At 56.4% G+C, this 17,036-nt stretch overlaps 1 protein-coding gene and 1 long non-coding RNA gene across 3 annotated transcripts in view; one reads left to right on the forward strand and one right to left on the reverse strand.

Annotated features, from left to right (window-relative positions):
- Positions 1 to 1,350: 1,350 nt before the first annotated feature.
- Positions 1,351 to 17,036, forward strand: part of LOC105853894 — a 30,033-nt gene continuing 14,347 nt past the window's right edge. For both annotated transcript variants that reach the window (XR_001145653.1, XR_001145652.1), the window contains exons 1-2: positions 1,351 to 1,559; positions 10,370 to 10,496. This is a non-coding gene — a long non-coding RNA (uncharacterized LOC105853894). The remainder of the gene's footprint in view (positions 1,560 to 10,369; positions 10,497 to 17,036) is intronic.
- Positions 3,313 to 17,036, reverse strand: part of FSTL4 (follistatin-like 4) — a 348,602-nt gene continuing 334,878 nt past the window's right edge. Inside the window, exons 12-15 of the mRNA XM_004686719.2 lie at positions 14,432 to 14,581; positions 11,836 to 11,943; positions 6,216 to 6,325; positions 3,313 to 4,416 (exon numbers count right to left, since the gene is read on the reverse strand). Coding sequence (XP_004686776.1) covers positions 3,717 to 4,416; positions 6,216 to 6,325; positions 11,836 to 11,943; positions 14,432 to 14,581 — 1,068 coding nt within the window. The 3' untranslated portion in view covers positions 3,313 to 3,716. The remainder of the gene's footprint in view (positions 4,417 to 6,215; positions 6,326 to 11,835; positions 11,944 to 14,431; positions 14,582 to 17,036) is intronic.

Genomic DNA, 17,036 nt, shown 5'->3' on the forward strand with positions numbered 1-17,036 from the left:
CACGGTCTGTCTCGCCCTGGATGCTTTCAGGCACCTCTGGCCTGTGAGCTGTGATTTGGAGAGAAACCAAGGCAGCTAGTGACTTTCTTGAACAAAACTGCTTTGTCCACATGCCAGTCTGGAAGCAAAAAGTAGCATCTGGCTCTAGGAGCAACTTCCCTCTTGACCCCGAGGCCGGGGAGCAGCGTGGCAAAGACCGTGGGGGGGCCGGCGTGGCGGTCAGGTCCGTGCTCCTGGAGTTATGGGGGCTCAGCCAGGCTCCCGAGCATGGGAGCGGGGAGGCAGGGCAGGGTGAAATGCAGATGCAGGGAGATGGCAGAGGGCTGAGGCTTGGCTGAGACGCACGGGCTCTGCTTCTGCCTGACATCAGGGCTGGGCTCTCGCTCGTCTCGGTCACCTGGCTCCAGGCGAGTGACCTCTAGGGGCAGCACGGAGCTGTGTCTCCGTGGACTGTGACCGCACTTGCCTTGGGAGCAGGGGTCCCCAGGGGCAGCTGGCAAAGGCCTCCGTGCCTCAGTCGTCGACCTGTGTCATGTGCCTTGCCTCCTGGCACGGGGGCGGTCTGGTGGTGCTGGGTGCAGGGAGAATGTGAGGTAGATCAGTGGGTGGGGCGGAGGGGGCAGGGAGCAGGGTGCTGGCTTCCGAAGAGGAGGGTGCGGCGGCCGGGGGGAGGCAAGGGCTCAGCATCCAGGGTGTCTGAATGAAACACGTGGTGAGAAATGAATCGGCTACTTTTAAAGCCCCTTGTAGAAAAATAGATCCAGAGTGAATCTGTTTCACATCTCAGTTCTGAAATCCCCTTTAGTTCACAGGTTATTGGTCAACAGAAAACGAGAAGTGTGGCCACACTGAGCGAACCCAGCTGCTTTCCTTGCTCAGCAGTGACAGGCAGGGTCTCTGGGCGACAGGCAGGGTCTCTGCTTTATTTGGGGTTGTAAGCTGCGCTCCAGGGTGCGTCCCCGGAGCTGGGAGCCCTTTTCTGCACAGTGGAGCAGGGACAGGGGAAACCAGCCGACGGAGGTGGGGTGGCCGGGACTGAGCTGCTGTCTCTGGCTCAAGAGTCCTGAAGCTGCTATCAGTGGTGGGTCCCAGCCGGGACTCACAGGCCTCTCTCCCAGCGTGTTTGGGGGGAACAGAAGGGCCCGCCGGTGACTGGGCCAGTCGTGGCGAGGGCTCGCTGGGTCGGGGCTGCCACGGCGTGTTGTCCACACAGTGACCCAGCAGCAGACAGATCCTCCTCCCTCCCATCCGTCGGTGGAGGCCAGGTGGGATTTTGGACCCAGAACCTCCGTGAGGTCAGAGGAGGTTTCGCTGCCCAGGCCGTCACGGCACAGCGTTAACATCCCACAGGTGTTGATTATTTGTGGTTATTCTAGAAAAAAAAAAAATCTGTTGAACTTTTGTGAAATTTATATTTCCAAATCCAGTGCTTGTGAAATAGCAGGTTCCTGATGTTAGTGACTCCTGGGCGGTTCTTTCGGTAAAACGGGTTCTTCTTTGGAGTGAAGTGTCTGCTGGTGGTCGTCTTCTGCGCTGGCCGCGGGGCCTCCCCCGGCCAGGTGAGTCCTCAGGTTGGGGCGCCCGGGACAGCCCGGCAGCCTCTGGGGAGTAGTCCGGGAGGAGCAGCAGGCACCTCCCCTCCGGGCTGTGAGTTCGCCTCCCGGTATGGAGACCTCTGACGTGGACTCCTGGCCTTGGGTCTCCTGTTCCACCCCCACTGTGTGTGACAGGTGGACATGTCCAGTAACTGTGCAGCGAGGACAGTGAGAGGCAGCTCTGCTTTTCACACTCCGAAGGGGGAGGAATGGTGGAGAAGGATCAGACGCGGTGGAGGCGACGGGGGTGGAGGCTGGGCCAGGGCTGGCCTTGGGGGAACCTGGGACCTGGGGGTCAGCCCACCAGCTCCGTGGTTGCTGGGCTTTTCCTTACTTCAGCTCAGAGACTCGTTCTGCCAGGGAGATTTTTCCAAAGGGTCATGAAAGTTGGAGAATTCTGGTGAGTAAGTTTGGGAGTACAGGTGTCAGGATACTGAGGCAGGGATCAAAAGGAAGGGAGACATGTATCAGCCCTCCACCCCGGCCACCGGGGAGCCAAAGGATGGGCTTAGAGGTTGGTTCCTCAACCTTCTTCTACCTATTTCACCTTCAAAATATCCAAAAAATATGAATGTACACGTGTGGGCACACTCCTGGGGGTCTGGAGGCGTGAGGCACACAGAGGGTGGCTGAGCTCAGGAATTGTGGGCTGGGGGGGTGTTGGGGGGGGAGGGGGCTGAAAGGAGCCGTGTGGTGATGAGGCAGGGGCCAGGTCTCCTTCCCTGGGCGGGGTCACCCCTGGACAGCACAGGAAATCATGGTCACTTGGGCTGGTGAAGGGGCCCCTCTCCCCACACAATCATTTGAGCCAGAAAGCATCGATGTGTCTCGGCCACTGAGGCGACTGAGAGAAACAGGGGTGTTCGGGGAGCCCAGTCTCCCGAGACCCCCAGGCCCCGGCTGTCTGTGCAGGGCTGGCGGAGGTGCTAACTGCAAGTTTACCTGCGGCTGCCGGCCAGCCCCAGCCCTCTGGTTTGGAGTGTTGGAGTGGATGTGCAGGAGAGAGCGGCCTGGTGTAAGAAACATGGCACTACTCTGGCCAGGTCGTGAAGATGCAGGGCCTGAGGGGTTGGAGCCAAGTGGGAGGGCCACCGACAGGAAAGAAAGTGGTCTATAGAAGGGGTGGCCTAGCCCAGTCTTGGTCGGGGGGTTTCTGTGTGGACTCTGGCGGTCTTTGTCTGCGGGCCATCTACACATCGCCAGGCCAGTCGAGCCCAGTCTGCCCCGAATGTGGGGTTCTGGGGTTGGCTACGAAAATGTCTCCTCTCAGTGGTGAAAAGCAGGCACACAGGGTTTGTCCTGATATCTTGGTGTCCCAACCCAGCATGGAGTCTTTCAGGGTGTGGCCTGATCTGCACGTCGGGGTGTCAGTGGTTCAGAGGACCGTTATTCTTTGCTGACCATTGTCTTCTTTCTGGCTGTGGGGTACGGGGTGTGACTCAGAGCCCCGGCCTAAGGCAGGGGAGAACACAGCTGGACTTCGCAGAGTGTCTTTCTGCTGACTCACATTGGCGATTATAAAAAATTATTTTTTAATCAGTTTCCAAAATAAAGTGAGTGATTTCCCCGTGCCCCAAGATGTGGTAAGTCTTGTTGGCTCTCCCTCAGGCTTACAAGTCAACATGGTTCGGAACGAAAAGCAAGAAGCAGTTGTGAAGCAGCGAGGAGGCCCGAGCCAGGGCAGGGGTGGTTCTCAGGGCAGGAGGGAGCCCCGCTCCCGGCGCCGGCCCCTCCCGGCGGGGAGGTCCAGCTGGGGCTGGCGGTTCCGGTGGGTGACGACGCGAAGGCAACCGGCAGAAGTGTCGGCCTGCTGAGCAGGAGCTCTCGTTCCACGGCGTTCCCAGGAAACATGGCGTGGGGCCGGGCACAGAAATGATCCCTTTACACGGCCTGTGCGTTCTCGTCGTAGCGCAAGGCATAAATCATACTTCCTAATGAAAAAACCCCAATCTTGTTAGCAGCGCATACCTTAGATTAGGAGACTTGCAAGGAGACCAGTGTTGAACCATAAAGCGAATACAGGTTTTTGCTTTTGTCCGTAAAAAATGTACAGTGCGCCTGCTTGGGGCTGCGGTGTCGGGACTCGGTGCTCCTTGGCCCGGGGCTCGGCTCGGGACGCCTTCATACCTCGCCCACCCACACCACCGTGGTCCCCCCCTTAACGCCTGACACCTCACACCGCAGTGCGTTTTGTCTCCCGTTGATGAGGAACAGCGACTCCTGGGCCGGCGTGAGGAGGTACTGACCGAACAGCCCGCTGTCCCTCACCGGCCTGCGGGGTCCTCCCCAGGGCTGGCCCGGCCCTGAGGGCGGCTCCTTCAAGTCCTTGAGCAGGCTCGTCTTCCCCGTGGACAGCTCCAGGAAGAGCAGGTCGGGAGCCGCCTGCAGGGAGGCGTAGACGTAGTACTGATCGCCCTCGGTGAAGGAGTGCTGGAACGCCACGTCCGAGACGGCCTGGCCGACCTGCAGGACGTAGCGGGTCTGGATCTCCCCCCGCACGGTGATCTCCTGCACATACAGTCGGGGGCCGGCAGTGGCGCTGACGACAAAGCGCCCGTCGGGGGACGTGTGTGGGGTGCCGGCGACGTCGCCGTTGGGGCCCACCACGGAGTCCGTGACGCTGTCGAGAAGCAGCTGCGGGGCGCCGGGAGAGGGGGTGTCTTGGCGGCAGTGCACGAAGTAGTAGCCGCCCAGGTGGCTGTGGGCCATGGCCCGGGGCACGCAGCGGTGGCTTTGCAGGCCAATGGTCTTGACTGGCATCAAGGTTTCCAGGTCGACTTTGTGGACAACAGGATCAGACTGGTTAAAGACGAAGCCAAACCTGGGAGGGGGAGAAGGGAGGTCAGAGAGCAGGGCCGCGGCCTGGCACCCCTCTTTCACGATCCGCCCGTTTTCTTTCCCTGCCGGGTCACCGCTCAGTGATCTAGTAGCCTGTTAGTATCTACCTTCCCGCCAGGGCTGTGGTCGTGTTACAAACACTCTTCAGAAGCGTGAAGCAGGGGCTAAAAGAGCCTGCAAAGCCCCGGGCCCTCCTGGGAAGCCTGCGCGCCTCCTCCCTGCACCCCAAGCCAGTTGGGGAGCAGAGGGCCTGCCTGAGCTGGAGAGAGGACGGTGGGCCACCTGCCTGTCCATGGCAGCACAGCCTGTCCTGGCCGTTTTCTGGGCAAAGTGCAGCGTGAGAACTTGAGGACAAATGAGAACCGCTGTCCTAGTGGCGCTCCGGATGCGGGGGGTAGAGGGAGTGGAGGGCTGCCTCTGGCCAGGCGTGGGGGCTGGGGCCCACCCATTAGCCCACACAGCCGCACCAGACAGCTTTAGCTGCAGCCCTGGGCCACGCGCTTGCCTCCGGAGCCCCAGTTTCCATGGGGGGCTGCAGGGCAGGTTGGCTCCTAGGAGGGAGCCAGCTCGGTACGGGGTGGCCCCTCGCATCTGGGCTTTGTGACGGCCCCTGCGTGGCTGGCTGCAAGCTGCAGGAAGGTCTGACCCCAGGCAGGACCCCTTGCGCGTGACAGGCTCGCCCAAATCCTTTGCCCGCAGAGAGAGGCCTTGGCACCACGTTCTCTTAGAGAAACGGAGTACGACCCCCTCCGCAGTTTTCACTTGAATAACTGCCTCGGAGTGGGGAAAATTCCCACTTGAAAGCGCTTTCAAGCACCCTCAGAGCCCGAGTGGAAGAGCAGCAGAGAAACCCCACGTGGAGGGCAACTTGGTGCCCGGCCGCGTGCAGGCCCTCCAGCCCCTCTGCAGTGCCCAACTGCTGCCTGAACAAAGCAGCGTCGAGGGGTCTCCCGTCTAGAGTCACCTCCAAGGCTCTCCCCGGGCACCCTCGGGGTGTGTGGGGTGTCGGGAAGTGCTTATTTTCTTCCTTGGTGGAGTGGGCGAGTCCTGCTTGAACAAGCCCTGCGTGGGCGGCATGCTGTGGCGTGGGCTGAGAAATGAGTCCTGTCTTCCTGGAGAAAGGTGTTTGGTATCAGGCTGAAGGGCGGCACCGGTGGTGCCCGAGGATGTTTGGGGCTGGGCGCCACAGAGGGCCCAGTCTCCCGGCAGCGGGGCCTTCACAGACAGCCGCCGGGCTTCTCTGAATGACTAGCGGGTGGGCTGGGGAGACCGGCGGCGGAGGCCTCGGCTGTTCTTTGGGGCGGTGGCAAACCAGGGAAGCAGCAGGCTTGGTCCTCTGGGCCCCCCCACGGCTACTCTGGGGGCTCCTAGAGGAACCATGGGGTGCCCTATCGTGGTGAGGCTGAATGGCCTGGCTTCACCGTTGTCCTACCCCACGGATTCCTGACTGGGCCAACTACTCTGAACCGCAGTTTCTTCATCTGCGAAAGGGGCCGAGATCACCTCTTAATTTTTTGTGCCCAGCAAGGAGAGGGTGTTTGATTAACCACTGTCGCTTCCTTCTTTCTCCCATGGCTTTAACCTTGAGGAGGCGGCTCCCGGACCTCACTGGCTGCTAAAGGCATTAAGGAGTGAGGTGCCTCCTGTAACACTACGAAAGAAAGACCAGGGCAAGGGCCCTTCCTCTGGGCTCCACCACCAGCCCAGGAGTGGAGAGGAGAGAGGGGCCCCCCAGGCGAGGCTACCCCGCAGGGCTGTGTTGCCGCGTGGCGCTGGTCTCACCTGACGTGGTTGATGATGAGGTTTGTCGGGGGGATGAAGAAATCCTCCACTCCTGCAAAGGGCGTGCGGAGGAGACGCTGGCCCTGGCCAGCGCTGGCTTCTGTGATCACCTAGAACACAGAGCGGGAGTCCTGTGGTGCCCATCTCGGGGGGCTGCTCACCAGAGCCAGGCGTGTACCCCGGTGAAGCCCCCAGTAGACAAGCTGCTGGGGCGTGAGGGTGGGCAAGTGGGGTGGGGAAGTCCAGGACGTGGAGGCCGGGAGCCTCCAGGGAGCAGAGCGGGGACGTGGGTGCTCTGTGGGGAGGGCCCTAGACTGAAGCCTGGTTCTACTCAGGGGACCCCACCGTTCAGCACCTGGCCCACCATGGGAAAAGCGCTTTTACTAACAAAGATGTGAAACGGTACGTTATTCACTGCTTCGTCATTTTCCTTTGATAATTCCTACTTGGTGGGAATCCCTGCGGCGTCCCGCTGTTGGGGGCCTTCTTGAGAGCCGGGCTCCATGATCTGTCAGAGCAGCCTGCAGCCCCCAGGGCTCCGTCACAGACGCTGGTCATGCTGTCGGCCGGCCCTGCAGTCAGAATGCTGGAGAGAAGCTCCTGCTGCCCAGAGGGAATCTGCCGTGAGAAGGGGAGTCAGGCCGTGTGTGTGTCACGCACATTGGTGGTGACAGAGCGTGGCCACCTGTCTCCTAGTGGCGCCTTCTTCTCTGTGGTCTTGGCGGGAAGTGACTGGGACCGTCCCTGGCGTGTGTCCCTGTAGGGGGTGGGTGTGTGTGTGTCCCTGTAGGGTGTGTGTGTGTGTGTGTGTGTGTGTGTGTGTCACGCTGAGCCCAGGGCTGCACGGGGCGTTTGTGTGGTCGCCCGGAAGCCCCTCTCGGTCTGGTCAGGCTGGGCTTTCCCCCTCGCCACGGGCAGGCAGGCGACACCCATGCAGCCTCAGTGCCCTGACTCGGCACAGGCTTGCCAGTTTCCAAGTCCTGCGCCGTTTCCCCTCGACAGGCCTCTCTCTCTTCCAAGTACTAACCAGGCCCGACCCGGCTTAGCTTCCGAGATCCGACAAGATGAGGTGCACTCAGGGTGGTGTGACGGTAGGTCATCAGGCCGTTCTGAGTCAAAGGAGAAGCTCGTCCGCTTGGGGGAGTTTTGGCTTGAGGGTCTCAAGGACAAGCCCAGACTCAGCAGGAAAGGAGCAGAGGCTGCAGGCTGGACAGGACAGTGAGATGCTTGTCCTGCTCACGGGACTGTGGCCACAGGCACTGGAGGAAGCTCCCAGATGTCTCTAGCTTCCGGTGAGATTCGCGTGGTGGCTGCTCTGGACACCACCACCGCTGAAGAGTGGGGTTGCCTCCTGGCTTTGACTTTGATCACAGAACAAACAGCACCTGGCCCGCTGCCTCGGGCAGGTTGGAGGTGTGTGTCTGTGGGAACAGCTTCCCTCCCGGGGCCAGCGGGCAGAGTGCCGGCCTGGAGTGATGCAGCCCGTCTCGGGGTCTAACGTTCTACGAGACTACTTTCCTGTGATTAAGAAAAAATAATGGCCAGATGACACTTTCATGGCAAGTCCTGGAGAGAAAAGCTTAGCGATCTGGGAGTTAAAGTATCCGCGTGAGGAAATGGCTGCTCTCAGAGGGTCCAGGGGAAAATGCTGGAGAATCCCAAGGAGCTACGCCAACATTGCTGTCCCTTTCGCTTGTCATCAAGAAGAAGACTGCAGGATGCCAGCGGTCAGGGTCGGTCTCACTTCACCACTGACCCCACATTCAGAGATCACTCCAGCACCATTCAGAACCCCGATGTGGGTACCACACGCTCACGCCTCTGCCAGTCACAAGTTCCTTCTTGGCCGGTGTCTCTGCCCAGGGCTGACTGCTAGCGCCTCGATTTCTGGCTAGACTGGGCTCAGAGATGTCTGCATGGCTGGACGGCAGGCCACGTCAGTGTGGGGTCAGGAAGGCTGAGCGTCCCCCTCTGGGCAGACGAGACCAGCTGAGAAGTGACACGGGGGAGCACGGGAGATAGTTCAGGTAGGGTGGACTGAGAAGCGGGTCCCAGCTGGGCCTGCTGGGAGCCAGAGTGTGGAGCGGGGTTCAAGACGATGCGGAAGGTTCAAAGTGGCAGCTTGGGGGAGGCCTAGGGGGAGTGAGCCTCACTTCAGGACACCTCCATGTTGTCATAGTGCAAAAGTGAACCCACCCCTCAGTGTAGGGTGCTGAGAGACACTGGGCTATGACTGTTGATGCTATATTGTGTTTGCAAAGCATCATTGGGGCCAAGCTAAATAAATCCTTACCCACAGCCACGACCATGGCCTTCGGATAAGTTCTGAGAAGTCAGGCTGTTGGGTCAAAACACACGGTTGTGTGGTTTTTGGTTCACATTTCCACACCTCTCACACGAGGTAACAGGAGTCGGGGCACGGCTCCCAGGTGTGGGCACACCCCGACACCCTTCCCCTCACCGCAGTGATGAAGTTAGGCTCGTTCGGTCTATTTATTTTCTTGTCTTAGAGCACTTCCCAGGCTTTCCAATGATGGTCTAATTCCTGGTGTTAGTGAACGTGCTTTTCCTGCTCTGTCACGTAGGCAAAATTTGCTCTTGGTTTCTGGGACGCAGCCTGCGCTGTATTTAAGGAATCTCTTTCTATTCCTATTTTTAGTTTTTTTTCCTTTTAATTAAGAACGTGTGCTGCATTTGTTTTTTCGGCATGAACGGACAATGTCATAGGTTGGCGTCTGTGCTGTGGACAGTGTTGACTGAAGGCCTGAGTTTGTTCCCAGTCCCAACACTGAGGTGCTGGCACCCTCGACCTCCCTCGAGTAGCCTGTCTACACTTTCACCTCTGTATTCATACCTGGATTACACTAGTTACTTTGTATTACTTCGAATCACTTGCTATAATTGCAATTAAACTGGCTCTTTAAAATAAGGGAGCTTATACATTTTCCCAGTAGTCTGGGATAACTCACATAATTAAAGTTATCTATATGATGCGATAACTCAGATAATATTAAAGTTCCATATTATATGTATTGAAGTGTGATAAAGCTCATCTGTGGTTCTTGTTTTGCTTAGGTCGCTTGTGGTATCTGCCCACGCCTTGTAAGCAATCATCTGTTTCTGAGTGTTACATTTTGCCACCACAGTGTTACAGGACAGTGTTTCCTGATTTCTTCTGTCTTCCTGTCCTGGAGTAACAGCCCTTCCGCACCCACTGGACTTGGGGAGGAGTCATCTGTGTCTGAATTTACTGTTCATTTTGTGTTGTTCCTATTACATTTATTAACTCCTCACTCCTCACTTTGTTCTTTCTAAATTTCTTTAAACATCAAAGCCTGCAAATTCTCCCTTTGCAGATGCTGAGAATCCAAATACTTTTCATGCAGAACTTTGCTTCAGGAGAAAGTTTCCTCGTGATTTCCTTTTAATTCCTCCTTGGATCTCAGAGCTAGCTAGCTAAGGGTGAAATCTACTTAGTCACATTTTAGTTATGTCTGATTATCAGGTAATACACCTATTACGTCTGTGTCAGTTGTCATGAAAAAAAAAACAAAAACAAACCCACATAACTATTTGGTGGGTAATTTCAAACAGATGTATTGAATCCAGTGTCCTTCATACAATTAGGTGATTTTCCCATATTATCTGTTCTCGTTGGCATGGAGACCCTTAGTGCATTTTAAATCTGGCTCTCCTGGTATCTCAGTCACTACTGCTTGCTGAGGCTAGTTCTCTCTTTTCACAGTATTTAGTGTACCTTAAATTCCACCTCGTCTGATAATAACATGACCACTCAAGCCTGTCTTTTTGTTCACTGTCACTCCTTCCTTATACCACGAGGATGACATTTTTGAGTATTTATTCTCTCTTCTTTCCACCACTCTCTAATCTTTCACTGAAATAACTAATCTTCACTCACAGCCCGGGGCTGCAGTTTTCTTTCCGTGCGTCTCGCAATCTACATGTCCTCACTGAGCCGAATTGCACATGTCCAGACATCATCTCTGCAGCGTGGCCCTTCTCTGGGTGTGACTCAGGGCCTCCTCTGGGCTGTGAAGTCTCGTCCAGGGGCCTGAGGGCCTGCTCCTCAGCGGAGGTCTGTGACCCAGGGCTCTCGGTCCTTGCAGCTCCTTACCTTTCTTTTGTCCTGACAGGTAAACTCCTCCCTGGCAGTGGGACTCCTGGATTTCAGCCCTCGGATGTGGAGAGGACGCCCTGTGATTCCAGGCTCGGCCAGCTATCGTCGCAGAGGACTAGTCCAATCGATTTGCTCCTTTCCAGGTAACTTGAACTTTCTGACTTGGAATTTGTAAACTTTTCGAGTTCTAGGAGTTTATCAGGAAGGGCATAGGTGCGCCATTTCTCACAGTCAAGCCTGGGACTTGCAGGTCCCTTTTAATCTGCGTGATTAGGTATTTCTTCATCTTGGAAACCTCATTCCAAATTTATTTAATGTCTGACTTCATTCCAACTCTCTTTTTAAACTTCTGTTGACGGAACGCCTGAAACTTCCGTCTCTTCTGTGATTTGAGAGTGGTTTTCTTTCTCTCTATCTTGGGCTACAATCATGATTCCCAGTAGCCCAGTAGTCCCACAAGTCCAAGGCATGCGGTTTTCAGTGCCTCTAAAGCAGTGTAAAATTGGGAGATTTTCCTAATTTTTAGTTTACAGGAGAAATTTTTTGGTGGCCCCTGTCCACAAATCCTGAAGTGCCATGAATCCTGAGTGGCCAGAGGGACGGACAAAATGTACTACTTTTTTTCTGGGTTTGTACTAGGTTCTGAATGGCCTTTATTCTGGCTTTAGCCCCCCCTCCCCGGCTTGCTTTCAGCTCACTGAGGATGATGGCATCTGCGAAGTGATTGGCATAATCCTAGTATAGGGCTGAAGTGTCTGTGGTGTGGGGTAAGGAGGCCGGTGGGCGGCCGTCGGTCTCTGGAGGTAGCTTCCGTGGACACAGGTGTCCCTGGGCTCCTCCCTGTCTCTGGAACATGGTGAGCTTGGCTCATCTTCTCAAATGAGATTCTGAGAGTAACGTTAACCCCCGGCAGCCCCAGACACTGTAGTGAACTACTGTGCATCGGGAATGTTGAGCCCTCTGCTTCCCTGGTGAGAGAGGCTGAGCTGGGCAAAGGCAGCACCTGGATGGTGGAGGGGAGACCTTCACAGGTCTCTGGGCCCAGGCTCTGCCCAGGAGGCAGTGCAGAGCTGTGGCTCAAAGTGCAGCTGCAGCAGGTAGGTTTGTCTGTAGGCGAATCGTGAAGGCATCCTGTCTTCGCACTCGGCCCAGGCACTTTCATTTACGGGCATAGCAGCTTCCTTCTTATTTGCTAATGTTGTTCTCCAGCCTGAGGTGAAGGCAGCCCCATCTCTGCTGGACTCCAGGGCCGCCTCCATGCTTGGCCCCTGCCCCACGACACCTGTCTGTCCTGCGTATGTAGGGCCAGCAGCCACAGGCTCAGTGTCACTGTCTTTAACAGCAGGTCTGCCTGTGGGGCCTCCGGCCCAAGGCTCTCTCCTGCCTTTAGGGATGTACACTGATATATGATCAGCCCATAGGGAAGTGGGAGGCATTCTGTTTTGCTGTGGGGTGATGCCAGCCTGCACGTGCTCCACATACCTGGAGACTGGGCCGGGACTTGTGCACGTCCCCCCAGCTCAGGACCCACACCTGGTCATGCGACTTGTCGTACGACAGCTTAGTGGGCAGAGGGTCCACACCTATGGACTTGAAAAGAAAGAGTGGCGAATTGGTCATCACTGTTACAGAAGCTGGGGGTGGTTTTGGCCACTCCTGGGTGGGGGAGCCTGGCACCCGCAGCAGAAGCCTGCCTCTGGGTTTGTTCTCAGAGACGTAAAATACGGGGTCAATACGCTGTTCGCCTGCCTGAAAATTTCCTGTAGTTGAAAGTCTCAAAAGTCTGGCTATGGAGTCCCCAGGTCACCTCCCTAACGTCCTGCCCCCACCTCCCCCCCATCTGTGGCCCCACTGAACTGCTGCAGCTGTTCTGGCGGATTCAGAGGTCACTCTGCCAGCCTCCTCTCACTGGACATCCTAGCAGTAGACCACGCGGGCACTCTTCTGTCTGGGCATTCTCTTGACTCGGCCACGCAGCCTCCTGGCTGCTCCTAGTCGCCTGACCTCCTTGCATCCTCCCCGGGATGGGATACAACTCTCCACCACATCCTGAGGCCCCAAGTCATTCCTCAAGCCTCTGGCGCTCACCTGCACTGACTGAACTGACTCTTCCTTTCCCACCGTGCTCCCTGCTAAAATACATTTCTTCTCCATTCAGCCCCACCTTTGAAGATGCCTTTTTGATTTCTTGTTCTAATTAAAGCCTCTGATCCCTTGAAGCTTCACAGGGAGGCTGTTTCTCTCTAGTGCCCCCCATCCCCCGCTCCCCTCACCTGCTCCCCCCCCCCACCTCCAATTCTTTTCTCTAGCCCCTTCCTCTCATTTACCAGAGACTTCAGGATCTGGCCCTGTTCCGTGACTCAGTCAGGGTCCTGCATCTACTTTTCTTGTGTTTCATCTCTAACAAAATTCCTCTTGACTACACGTCTCCCCCAGCCACCCGTTTTCCTCCCTTCCCACAGCAACATTCTCCTAAGGTTTGGACTGGTTCTTTCTAACCTGTTTCACCTCCTGTCATATTTCATGTTCTCATCTTGAGGTAATGCAGAGCAGACTTCAGAGAGGAAGGAAAAATCAGAACAGAGTTCCCACAGCCTCAGTTACTGAGGAGCAGAGACATGGACAGGGGAAGCAAGGCGGTCAGCTAGGAACTGGGGTGGGGGGGTGCTGCACCCTCAGGCTAGGAGTGGGGGGAAGCCAGAGGAAACTCTACAAAAATCTTGACTCAGTCTTCAACTAAGTACATGATTAAAGGGGTTCACTTTCTACTCTTTGTTGAACGATACAGGGAGTTAAGCAGAAATTCTACAAGTGAAGTAAGCAATACCTGTGTTAAGAAATTAATGGTAGATTTTGTTGAATCCCTTTCAGATACACAGAAGAGTAATGAACTAAGAGACAGGTTGGTAGAACATAACCAAATTGAAATAGAGATTAAAAAGGGGCCTCCTGGTGGCCTACGGGCTGTTTCAGTGCTATCACTGCAAAGGCCCCATACCCAGCTGGGGAGCTGACCCACATGGCGCCGCAGACCTCTCCTGTCTCCCCGCTGCTCCTCTCAGCAGTGTACTTCGTTGATCTGCCTGTTCTGCTCCCCGCTCTGTCTCTGGTGAAGCCTCTCACCCACCCCTCCCCCCCCACACCTCTGGCCTACACCCTAGTTTGTCTATAGAAAATAAATAAAATCTTTTTAGAGTTTAAAAAGGACGGAAAGTAAGGAAACAGACATGTAGGAATGGGATGGTCTAACTTTCTTCTTTTCTTTGTGAAACAGACTTCCCAAAGATGAGCAAAGGGAGAATAAGACAGTAAAATAGATGTGACTTGAAGGAATTGCTGAGAATTTCCCAATCCAATGAAAGATTAAGAATCTCTAAAGCCCCTAGTCAGAACAGATATAAAGAGGGTAATACTCAGGTTCATCATAAAACAACATAAAGGATCAGCAACTGGGTAAAGGAGCAAGACTATCACACCAGATAAAAACCAGAACCCAATCCCTGCGAGACTACAGATTGCCTTAAGGATACGAACACAAAGGTGTGAAAGTGGAAGGGTGAACAAATCATAGCAGGCACCTCGTCGAAATAAATCCGATTTAGCTAAACTGTAGTAGTAGACAGCAGTAGGGTTTCAGGTGAGAAGCTCTGCCGGAGACAGGGTGGGGTACTTTGCGAGAATAAACAAGTCTCCCCTCCCCTGGAAAAGAGACCTCAGTGGGTGACTTTACACACGTCCCCGTAGCTGACAGACTAACAGGACAGAAAGTCACGCAGAACATGTAGCTCTCAGGGTCTGGTCCCCTCCTGAGGAAAGGTCAGCTTAAAGTTCCCCTGTCCTTCCTGTTTCCCCGACTGAATTCCGCTTCTAGATGCGACTGCTCATCCACAGGGCTCTGCTAAACTCTAGCCAAGCGCTTGTCCAGACAGCAAACGTGTCTGCTGAGTGATGGCACTCAAATCATCTCTGCCCCTGAATCTGACCACCTTCCGTGGGCTCTGGGGAGTGTGCGGAAAGCAAAGTCTGTGGCAGACTGTACCCCAGAACCGGGCATCCCCCCACTCCTGTAGAGATATACCTGGAGGACTTTCTGGGCTTGAACGTCCACCACGAGGACCCTGCTGAGCGCCGGCTGGGCTGCGTAGATGTACCTGTTCCGCACGTTCACTGCCGATGCCCACTGGCATGGCTGGGGAGCGTCCCCTTCCCCACGAGGGCAGAGCTCTTCCTGCAAAGGAGACAGACAGCCACAGAGCTTCCTCAGACCCTTCCTCCTTCTCCGCCTTTCAGTCTTCAGCCCTCTCCCACCCCCCACGTGAGGTCCCTGACTCTTACCTCCTTCCCCAGCCAGGTCCCGAATCTTCTAGCTCCACCTCCCTCGGCCCTCTCCACCATCTCAAGGAGCAGAACTCCAGAGCTAGCCCTTCAGCCTCCCCCTGCTAACTAGCCACAAATTCGTGATGCCACCAAGGGCCTGCGGGACCCCGAACCCTCACCTTCTGTGCCGGGCGCGCTGGCCAACGCTGCTTTCGGCCCTCCGGCCTACCCCACTGGCGCCTTCTCCTGCTCCGACCCTTAGCTCACCCTGCAGCCTTCAGGGCTCTCTCCTGGCGGCTTTGCTTCTCTAAAATCCAGCTCCTTTTGCTTATCTTACCCAAATCTTCGGCTATGAATAGAATTTCCACACTTGAAACGTCCAGAGTGGTAGCTATGGTCAGCCTCTTCCGAGTGCCAGACTTGGTCAGCCCAGGACCCACATGGTGGCTCAAAGTTGCCCTTGCACCTCTAAGTCCCAGGTCGGCTCCATCTCCCCTCCCAGCCATGTTCACGCGGCGTCATCTTTGACTGCTCTTTTCCGCCCTGTGTCCCCAGCCCTCCCCTCCAATGCTAACACTCAGGTCGGCTTGACCTTCAGAAGGTAGCTGGCACTGGGCGCGTCACTTGTGCCTCCGTCACTCTGGCTCAAGCCACATACCTGTCACGCAGAACCGAGCGTCAGGTGGCCCCTGCCCCCAGCCTGTCCTCAGAGTCCGCAGTCCCTGCCAGGCGTTAGCTCCCACATCTGCTCCTCTCTGTGCCCCTCACCCCAGCCCCCAACACCATCCTTGCTCAAAAAGAACAAAGACTTCTTTGGAACCTGGAAAGCCCTGTGCACCCCACCCTCCCCGCCGGACTAGGCTTTTCTGACCCTCCTCCGCCCTGCTGCCCTCTGTCCCCTCCTGGGGGTGTTCTGTGCCCAATGTGCTCGCCCAGAACCCCCTGCTTTGCTGCCTCCCTCCCTCCCCCTTCAGGGCTGCTGAAGCGCCACCTTGCTGCAGGCCTGCTCTGGCCCCCTCAGCCCAGCGTCCCTGCTGCTTCTGTCTCTTCCCTTGCTGCAGTTTCGTTTTTTTATTTTCTTAACTTCCTTGTATGTTCTCAGATTGTTGGGTTTCTCCCCTCAGGTGTGGTCCCTGTTCTCCCCACCACAGCCCCCGTGACCCATCAGCCCGTCCCTTGTGCTCTTCCCTCCCATTTTGATCTCTGTACCCCTCAACCCTCCTCCCCTGCAGAGGGATTTCTCCTGCTACTTGTCTTTCGCTGGACCTTTTGTTCGGTTTTCCGCTGTTCCCCTTGGAAGCCCAATCATGCGACCCTGCAGCAGGCAGTTTTCAGACCCTGGGGCTGAGGCACGCATTGGTCTGCCACCTAGACCCCCTCAGTAGGTGGTAAGCTGTGTCCAGCCCTTTGACACGTGACCCCGGGCTAAGGCTGTCGCAGCAGTGCGTGGCTCTGGATTCGTGCTCAAGCCACAGTTGCTGAATGAAGACCTTCTTTGGGGTGTCAGCACCAGCATATGAGTGATTTGGTGCGCCTGCATGATGGCCAGCACCCTATGCTGCTGGACTCTGGATTCTGGAATAGGCCTTGAGCGATTTTTTAACTGAGGCCTGCGTGCCCCCTGCTCCTGGACACTCAGCCTTAAACCCTGCCCCATCTCCCCAGCGTGGCTGTTGCTGGCATGGTGCCCTCTCCCCTGGGAGGTGTGGGGCAGTGGGTGGGAGCTCCAGGCCAGGGTTGGGCCTGCACCTTCTCAGCCTTGTCTGTGCCAACTCCTGTGCTCAGTCTCCCTCCGTAGGTGGGTTGAGCCTCTAAGGAGGCTATGTGTGGGGGAGCAGGCAAGGAGGGTGAGGCCCCAAGGTGGCTATGTGGGGGGGACAAGGCCCCAAGATGGCTGTGTGGGGGGGACGAGGCCCCAAGGTGGCTGTGTGTGTGTGGGGGGGGGTGAGGCCCCAAGGTGGCTATGTGTGTGAAGGAAAGGAGGGTGAGGCCCCAAGGTGGCTGTGTGTGGGGGGGTGAGGCCCCAAGATGGCTATGTGGGGAGGGGTGAGACCCCCCAGGTGGGTGGGGGGCAAGACCCCAAGGTGGCTGTGTATGTGTATGTATGGTGGCGGGGGGCGGCAAAGGGAAGGAGACCATACCCGCCAGGGAACGGGCAGGCATTGGAGGGGCTCCAGCCAGACCGGGGAGGGGCGGGCTAGAGGGTCACTGCGCTGCCCTTCTCACCTCACTGGGCATATCGGAGGCTGCAGCGTCCCACACCCCAGATCTGTGTTCCTTGAGGTGGGAAATAAAGCTTGTCGTCCTACACACACACACACACACACACACACACACACACACACGCCTCAGATCAGGCCTCTGTG

Source organism: Condylura cristata, unplaced genomic scaffold (assembly GCF_000260355.1).
Source record: "Condylura cristata isolate star-nosed mole 26May11 unplaced genomic scaffold, ConCri1.0 scaffold00021, whole genome shotgun sequence".
Classification (NCBI taxonomy): domain Eukaryota; kingdom Metazoa; phylum Chordata; class Mammalia; order Eulipotyphla; family Talpidae; genus Condylura; species Condylura cristata.